Source organism: Belonocnema kinseyi, chromosome 2, assembly GCF_010883055.1.
Source record: "Belonocnema kinseyi isolate 2016_QV_RU_SX_M_011 chromosome 2, B_treatae_v1, whole genome shotgun sequence".
Lineage (NCBI taxonomy): Eukaryota > Metazoa > Arthropoda > Insecta > Hymenoptera > Cynipidae > Belonocnema > Belonocnema kinseyi.
Window position 1 is genome coordinate 106,040,796 of NC_046658.1, and position 9,682 is coordinate 106,050,477.

Here is a 9,682-nt window from a genome sequence, read left to right on the forward strand (position 1 = left end):
GAACAAAATATAGAGTTTTGAAGATTTCGAAAAAGCAGCTTTTTAAGAAATTTGAAATGATTTTTTAAAGAAAAATGTTAGAGAGAGCTTCGGTTTTCCCATTGACAGTTTTTAATCGGTCATATTATTTAAAAACGTAAAAATAATATTTATTGTAGAAAATGAAAGAAATCATCTAAAAAATCAATTATTTCAAGTCCGGGTCTCTATCGACAAGGAAAATTTCAAGTTGACACCTCGAATTTCTTACTTTAAATGTAACAAACTTCCAACTCCAGATGGTCCCTATCCAGCTGTCATTCTCATGTCTCCATACATAATATTAGCTGTGAAATATCAAGAGATATGAATCCCATGCACGTTGCAATAAAATTGCGGTCTCTTTTTCTTTTTTTGTTTAAACTGGTGCTATAAATAAATGGAAATAAAAGTCATACCCTATCGTGGAAGGAGGTGGTGGCAATGGACTCGTGGGATCTCTGGTAACGATCCGTTCCGGGCCTTTGGAATAGACATTTTCCTTAGGTCGGAGAATTTTCATGTCTGTTAGCTTTCGCGTTACCACCTGCACCCAATCGCACATGGACTGATACGTGGGCGCTGCCAATCTCAGAACACGATCATCACTGAAATTGACACAGAATTCGTAGTCGTTGCGCTGTGTTGCACAGAGCGTCGGCGACAAGTGCAGCACATTCCGCAGTGAATGCGCCCACACTGGAGAATGGGTTGTTGCCTGTTTCTGATCAACGAAACCCTCAAGCCTCGGCTCCGAATCATCGTGGACGCAAAATGCAACCCAAAATTTGCACAGCTCCTTGTCGGTTTTGTCTGTTCGTCTCAACCAGCCATTCTTGTGGATTTCCCGAAATTGCACTGAAACAATTGTAAAAAGTCGGATAAAATAACTCGTTTATCAATCATTCATTTCATTTTCTACATACACATGAACATCGGGGATTAAAAATTTTCAGAATTATTTATATCAACAAAGAAATATGAATTATTAATCCAAAAGGAAGAATTTTTAACAAGACAGTCGCATTTTCGAGAAAGATGACGTTTTAACAAAATACGTGCATTTTTCAACCAAATAATTCAATTTTTAACCTAATACAGTCGAACCTGGATTTAGTGTTTCTGGATTTAATGTTCCTGAGAATTGACGCCACACGCTGGGGATGGTTGAGAGGCGTTTCGCGAGGATATGTGGTGCTCACTCAAACGTCCCAAAACAGAGAGAGAAACAAGAAAGAGACCAAATAGTTCCGAGACTCAGGATTTAATGTCACTCTCAGTCCCAAAATTGGCATTAAATCCAGGTTTGACTGTACTTGCATTCTCTACTAATTCTACTTAAAAAGATGAATTTTCAACCGAATAATCGAATTTTCAATAACAACAAAATTAAACATAAACCAAGAATAATGGCATTTTCAACCAAATAGTTGAATCTTTAAGCAAAAAGGTCGAATGCATTAGAAAACAGTTTACTTTTAAAACAGCAAAGATGAATTTTTATGAAAAAAGTTAATTTTCAATCAAGAAAGATGAACTTTAAATCAAATAGGTAAATTTTCAACAAATAATTTATTTTTAACCAAACAGTTGCATTTACAACCAAATGGTGCATTTTTAAGCCCAAAAGACGAATTTTGTACAAGTCAGTTAAATTTTCAATAAAATGATTCAATATTTAATGATTCAATATTTAAATATTTAATATTTAAAAAAAAAGTTGAATTAGAAACACGACTTCTCAACCAAAGATGAATTATCAACCGTACTGTTGCAATTTTATCCAAAAAAGAAAGATGGAAAAGTTATATTTCTGCTAAAAAAATCCGAATTAGAAAAACAACTTTTCAACTAAAGAAATGAATTTTCAACCAAACAGTTGCTCTTTTACTGAAAACAGATTAAATTTTCACTAAAACACATAAATTTTCAAACAAACAAATTAATTTTCAAATAAATACTTGAATTTTTAACTAAAAAATATACATTTTCAACAAAAAATGGAAAATTTATTTTTTCAGTAAAGAAAAGCTTTGAATTAGAAAAAAGGTTTTTCAACCGTACAGTCACTTTTACACAAAAATATTCAATTTCTACGAAAACAGATGAATTTTCAAACAAATTAATTAATTTCGAACTTACAGTTGCGCTTTTATACAAAAAAGGTTATATTTCTATAAAGATGAATTTTTAAATCAAATAAACGCATTTTTAACTAAACAAGATTAATTTTCAACCATTTCAGTTGTAACCAAAAAGCAGGATATTGCAAAAAAATAGTTTTGTATCGAAAAACACGAATTTTCAACGAGAAGAGGGTAATTAAAAAAAAAAGGTTCGTTACATTTAGAGTCAAAAAGCTTAAACTCCAAGAGAAAATCAACCAAGTACTTTAATATTCAACCAAAGAAGATTCATTTTCAACCAAATGCTTGCATTTTTATTTAAAAAGTACATTTCTACTAAAAAATATATATATATTTTTAATTACTTGAATTTTTAGAAAAAAGTCCATTATCCGCTAAAATGTTCGAATTTTCAGTTCTGAAGATGAGTTTTCAACAAAAAAATTTGAACTTTCAATAAAGAGGATGACTTTTTAACAAAATATTTCAATTTTAAATCAAATAGTAAAATTTGTAACTAAAAATATAATCGTCAGGAAAAGGTAACTGTAAAAAATAAAAAAAATAGAATTAGCAATTACAAAGAAAATAAAATACCGACAAGAATATTGTATCAGACTGGCCGCAAAACTTCATCGTCAACTGAAACTTCATCAATTCTTAAAAATTTTCTAGATAATTTTTCGACACATTTAACATTTTTAACACTCTTTATTAATTTTCTCATAAAATCTGGGAAAATTACATTTATATAGCGTTAAAACCAAATTAAAAAAAAAATGACGAAAAAATTTTATTTTGGCTAGAGTTCAAAATCAACCTAAAATGTAAAATATTTTTCTAAAATAATTCCATATCAAACAATAATAATTTATAGTTTTGCATTAGATTTCGAAAAATCATCTAATTAAGGTTATCTATACCTAATACTTGTCTGGTTTCTAATGCATAAATAAAGGATAATATTTCCGTTCTAGTTCCATTCAACTCGATTCAGCCTTTGGGAGATTAAACTCTGCATTTCCCCTATTCAGATTATATATTGTGTGAGGCTCGTTAAAGTATTATACAATATACTTTTCGATCAATTTGCGCCTCCCTATTTGAAGCGTAATAATGGTGTAACGATAAGAACTCCAATAAAAAATATAATTTAATCTACTAATTATTATTAAATTAAATGATTAAACAATACTAAGAACATAATTTATTATTTCTTGAATTTGTCTATAAAGTTCATGAATTTGAATGACAATTAAAAAAATATATTTCACCTTTTTATACTTGAAATTCAGTACATATTTCGGTAAAATTTATATGGGTTCTATTTTAAATTTCGTTTAAACCGCTTCAAATTAAGAACTTTTCATGTAAAATATTGCATTTTGAACAAGATAGATGAATTTTCAACCAAAATATTTCAATTTGCAACCTAAAAGATTAATTTTCTACCGAAAAATACGATTTTTCAACAAAGTACACACATTTTCAACACAATCATTGAATTTTGAACAACAGAAAAAGAGTGATCAACCAAAAATTAAATAAATTTTAAAATAATAAACTTAATTTTCAACACGAAAAAAAGTTAAAAAGTGATGCATTTTCAACTAAACTGATGAATCTTCAACTGGAATACTTGAATTTCCAAACAAAAAGATGAATTTTTAAAGAATAAGATTAATTTTCTATGAAGAAAGAATATTTTTTAATAACATACGTGAATTTTCAACTTAAAAAGAAAAAATGTTCAACCAAATACTTGAATTTGGATCTAAAAATGATAACATTTCTACAAAAAATGGAATAGTGATATTTTCAGTTAAAAAAAAATTATTTTTAATTAAATTCATGAATTTTTATCTACAATGACGAATCATTAATTGGAGTAGTTGAATTAAAAAATTTAATTTTCAACTAAAATGATGAATCTTCAAGTGGAATATTGAATTTTGCACTAAAAATATGAATTTTAAACCAAGAAGACTAATTTCTACCAAAAATAGGAATATTCAACGAAATACATGAATTTTAAACTAAAAAAGATAAACTGTCAACCAAAAATTGAACAGTTAAAAACATAAAAATTTTCAACAAAAAAATCATTTTCAAAAAAATAGTAACATTTTCAAACGAAGTAATGAATTTATAACTGTAATAATGAATCTTCAAATGGAATAGTTAAATTTTAAACCGAAAAGATAAATTTTCTACTAAAATGATCATTATTTAATTAGAATCATTCAATTTTCAGTTGGAAAAGAAAATTTGCAACCAATAAGATAAATATCTACAAAAAAGGCGGATTTTAAACAGAAAAAGATCATTTTTAAATCAAAAATTGAATAGTTAAATTTTTCGCTAAAAAAAATCAATGCTCTATCTAAGGAGATGCATTTTTTAACCAAAATTATGGATTATTCAATTCGAGATTTTTGTACCGAAAAGATAAATTTTCAATTGAAATGCTGAATCTTCAAACAAAAAAAGTCTTTTTTAACGAAAGAGTTTAACTTTCAACAAAGTAATCGAATTTGGATTCCAAAAGAGATGAATTCTGCACAAAACTGTTGAATGTTCAAGCAAAAAGATAAATTTTCAACCAAAAAGAACGAATTTTGTTGCAATTAAAAAAAAATTAATCACACATTCGAAAAGATTCCCTGACATTTCTGGGTTTTTCCAGGTATATAAAAATTCCCTCTACAATGTCAGGTTTTCTAGGTGGGGCAGGCACCCTGATTTCATTTGTGTTTTGGAAAATAACTTTGTTGATATTCTCTGACTTAATCAAATTTAAGAAGAGATTTTTTTCTATGGGTAGAAAGAGACTACTGCAACAAAGACTCTGTTTTTAAAACAATATTTCTCTCTTTAGAGTCAATATATTAGAATCATGCCCATTGAAGTCCAAAACTGTAATATAGGGAGATTAAGTTGTTTTAAATTGAGACAGAATGGCTTTTCTTTTTACCGTCAATGTCAGTTGACGAGGTTGCTCCATCCAGTGTCCGTGTATTTGTACGTTCTCGATCTTCAGATGGTCGAGCCAACTCAGTTAACATCCGAACTGCCTGCAACATGATGCCAGCTGTTCTGCGATATTGATATAAAATCTTCTTCAGCACAAATTTCTTTTCTTTACGACCATTTTTTTCTCTTGAATGCTCAACAATCTGTAATCAAGAAGAATAAAATTTTATTAATGATTATTAATAAATTAAGGACACTAAATAATAGAATTCACAACATTGACAACAAAAATGTAATCGAGAAATCTTACAGACTTAAAATTAAAAAAAAGAAATGTAGAAAAATTAAAATCCCGAAATTTAAAGACGCATAAAGATGTAGTTGCAATTCCTGAATTTCAAGGTTCCGCAACACCGCTAAGTCAACATAAATAATTAAAAATAAACTTTCTCTGCCTTCTCATCTCTTAATAAGAACCAAAAGAGAAAATGACGAATCAGATTACTGCGGAGTTGCAAAAATAAAATGTACTTTCCCCCTACGACTAGACATGAAATAAGCAATAAGCTCTAGCTACATAATTACCGGAATATTACTATCTGTATTCTCATTAACAGTTACGAGAAACTGAATTCCTATACTTGTGAGAAAAAGAGTTTAAATGTTATCTTCCAACTGTCGAGCAGAAGATAGATATTCATAAAATTATTTCATTAAATTTATCCAATCTTATCATTTCTTAGGTGAAATAATGTAGGATATATATTTCCTGAGTGTATTTGCAGCTCTATTTTGTGAAATTAAAGTCGTTCAATTTTTGATGTTTTCTATTTGTAAAATGACTTTCTACATTTTCATTTTTAATGCTTATTGAATACAAGGTAATTATTTCTGGAGCGAAATGTTACAGTTTCGAAACTATTGACTTAAAAATATACTACAAGTTAATTTTCCCATCATTGACAGTCAAAAGCCAACTATGATTCATTTTGATCGATATCGGTTTAAAATTAAAGAACTTTATAAATAATCCATGAGCGGATTTTCCTTCTGTGAGTGACGCAGTGATTTATTGCCGCAAACCTTCATATAATATATTCCCTTACCTTATTTTAATTTAAAATACATTTTTATTATTTAAAAAATGATATTTGTACAACTAGCCTTTTACTTCTGAGAAAATAATAAGCAATCTCTAACGGCTCTGAATCTGCTCTGAAAGTCCTCCTTGATAATAAATCATCCATGTGCACTTAGCTTATTACGAATGATTTATAATTTTCTTTCACAGCCAGTGTCAGACACCTCAACTTTCGCTCGTTCGAATCTTTGAACACGCCGTTTTCTGTTAACTTTCATTTAATCCATTTATTAGAAAAAAAATTTGCCCAAGAAAACAACATGTAAAAATTGTAATTTATTTATCTTCTAGCATTCTAAAACTCAAAATTTTCTTGCAACCGAAAGTGAAAAATGTATCCTTTTTTTTTTACTTTTTGGTCAAAATTTTGAGTGCTCGAAAAACTTCATTTTCAAAATTCTCTCCATTTTTCCTGGCCAATTTTTCATTTTTCTTGACCATTAATATTCAAAGACGAGCATTTTAATTGTGTAACGTTTTTCACGTGGAATGATTTATAAAAAAATTACAGCTTAAAATTGAATAATTTCAAACTTTAATTTTCAACAAAATACTTACATTTTCAACGAAATATTTTTTTTAACCAATTATGTTAAATTTTTAATCGACAAAGATGAATTTTCAAACAAATGGTCAAATTTTCGAGAAAAAAAAACTTAACCAAAAACAGTTGCGTTATTATTCAAATCATTGCATTTTTTAGAGGACAGTTGAATTTTGAATACAGAAAGATTCATTTTCTGTCCAAATAGACGAAATATCAACAAAACAGTAGAATTTTTGACCAAAGAAATGACTTTTTAACAAAATAATCAAATTTTTAACAAAGTTATTAAATTTTCAACAGTACAGTTGAATGTTATCCAAATAGTTGATTTGTCGTCCCAAAAAGACGAATTTTGCAGTTAAATGGTCAAATTTACGAGAAAAAAAAATTGAAACAAAAACAATTGCGTTTTCATTCAAATCATTGATTATTTTAGATGACAGTCTAATCTAAAAAAAGATGAATTTTCTGAACAAATTGACGAAATATCCATGAAACAATTTAATTTACGACGAAAAATGATACATTTTTAGCAAAAACGCTTTAATTCAATTTTCAACAAAATAGTTGTTTAATAGTTCATTTTTAAGAAAATAGTTTAACTTCTAGCCACAGAAACAATGTTTCAACTAAAATTATGGATTTCCGGTTGAGACAGTTAAACTGTCAGTTAAAAAATTAAATTTCAAAAAGTAAAATTGAAAAGAATTTTCAAAGTAGTTGAATTTTAAACAAAATAAAGAAATTTTCAACAAAGTACTTCAATTTTTGACTGATTACTTGAACTTTCTATGAGACACTTGAATTTCAGATTTAAAAAATACGAATTTTCTATGAGATAGACATTTGAATTTGAAATAAAAAGAGTTCACTTGAGTTTTGCATAAAAAAATTATCAATTTTTAAACAAAAAAATAAAATAATTAAATTTGTATTTAAATAAATGTATTGTAAACCAAAAAGGAAACGAATTTTCAAAAAAGTACATCAGTTTTAAACAAATAAAGCAATTTTACAGAAAGTTGTTGAAATTTAGCTCAAATACTTTCATTTGGTATTAGATACTTTAATTTTAGATACAAAAATATATAAAGAAATATTAATGTTCAATAAAGCAGTTTAATTTTCAACAAAACATTTCATTTTCAATAAAAATAAATTAATTTTTGTGAAAAAATGAAGACTAATTTTCAATAAAGAATATGATTTTTTAATGACATAGTTACATTCTGAAACAAAGTAACGAATTTTCTACACAGAAATAAGAATTTTTGAGACAGAACATGAATTTTGTACTAAAAATCATAAATTTTTAAACCAAATAATTTTTTAAAAAGTACTTCAACTTCCGACCAAATACTTTCATTTTGTATTAAATAGTTTAATTATCCATAAAAAATAAGAATTCTTCATAAAAAGAATTCAATTTTCTTGGATACAGTTCATTTTCAAACAAAATACATTATTTTTGTAAAAAAATGACCATGAATTTTTAATTAAAAACATAAACTACCAATTACAATGAAAAGAATTTAAAAAAAATATATTAGTTTTAAAGAAAAGAAATTAATTTTCAACAAATTATTTTAACTTTCAACTAAATGCTTCAATTTTGTATGGGATACTTCAATTTCCCAGAAACAGATAAGAATTTGATATCAAACAGTTGAATTTTCAACAAGAAATACAATTTTTAAGGAATCAGATTCATTTGTCTGAATGAAATTAAACGAATTTTCAAGAAAATAAATTAATTTTCAATAACATAGTTACATTTGCAACCACAGGCATTAATTTTGTACTACAAGATATAAATTATTAAACCAAATATTAAATAGTTAAATTTTAACGTAATAAAGTAATTTAGCTTTTGAACAATTAATTGCATTATTTATGAGATGCTTAAATATTCGATAAAAAGATATGAATTTTATATTAAACAGTTCAATTTTTAACAGAAAACTTCATTTATTATCCAAAGAGTTACATCATAGTTACATTTTCAACCAAAGGAATGAATTTTGTAATAAAAATTATGTCTTAAGCCAAAAATAAAATAGTTAATTTACCATTTCAACAAATTAATTATCAACCAAGATGGAAACGAATTTTCAACAAACTAGTTGAATTATAGACCAAATAAAATAATTTGTAACAAAGTACTTCAACTTTCGACCAAATACTTTCATGCTGTATTAAATAGTTAAATGTTAGATACAAAAACGAGAATTTTTTATAAAACGCTACAATTGTCTTAGATAAAATTTATTTTTAATTTAACCCTCAAACGGCCAAAACGCCACTACCGGGACACTGCTTTTCAACGGCCATTAACTAAGTCTATTCGACACTAGAAAAAATTGAGACACATATATTTTTATTGTTTAAGATCTCCTCTTTCCGACGATGCCGATGAAATTCCTCAAAAAATTTATTTATTATCCCAAAATGCAGTTTAAACAAAAAAAAACGTGATTTTTCGTGCCTATTTTTTTTTTGTGAACCATTTTCCAAAGCTTTTCGAGTCTGTAATTAACCTGGAATCTCACTAACCGGTGGAATAAATGTCTAAACTTTGAGAATCCATGGTTCAAAGATCGATTTTTCGTTTTAGTATTTTCAAAATGGCGTCTTAATGGCAAAATTTTTGTGAAAACATTCATGAATTTTTTTACAATAAACGATGCGCTTTTCGGAAAAATCAACAAGAATAAAAAGTTTTTGTAATCAGCCAAGGAATACGCCTGAATTTTTTCGAAGCATTTTGAGCAAAACTTTGGATTTTGCATATGAACAATTTTTGCAAAATTCCAAATTTTGCTCAAAACGCTCCGGAAAAATTCAGGCGTATTCCTCGGCTGATTACAAGAACTTTTT

The 9,682-nt window shown here is 27.1% G+C and overlaps 1 protein-coding gene across 1 annotated transcript in view; it reads right to left on the reverse strand.

Annotated features, from left to right (window-relative positions):
• LOC117168217 overlaps positions 1-9,682 on the reverse strand; it is a 30,913-nt gene that overhangs the window by 17,849 nt on the left and 3,382 nt on the right. The window contains exons 2-3 of the mRNA XM_033353699.1: positions 5,119-5,320; positions 438-876 (exon numbers count right to left, since the gene is read on the reverse strand). Coding sequence (XP_033209590.1) covers positions 438-876; positions 5,119-5,227 — 548 coding nt within the window. The 5' untranslated portion in view covers positions 5,228-5,320. The remainder of the gene's footprint in view (positions 1-437; positions 877-5,118; positions 5,321-9,682) is intronic.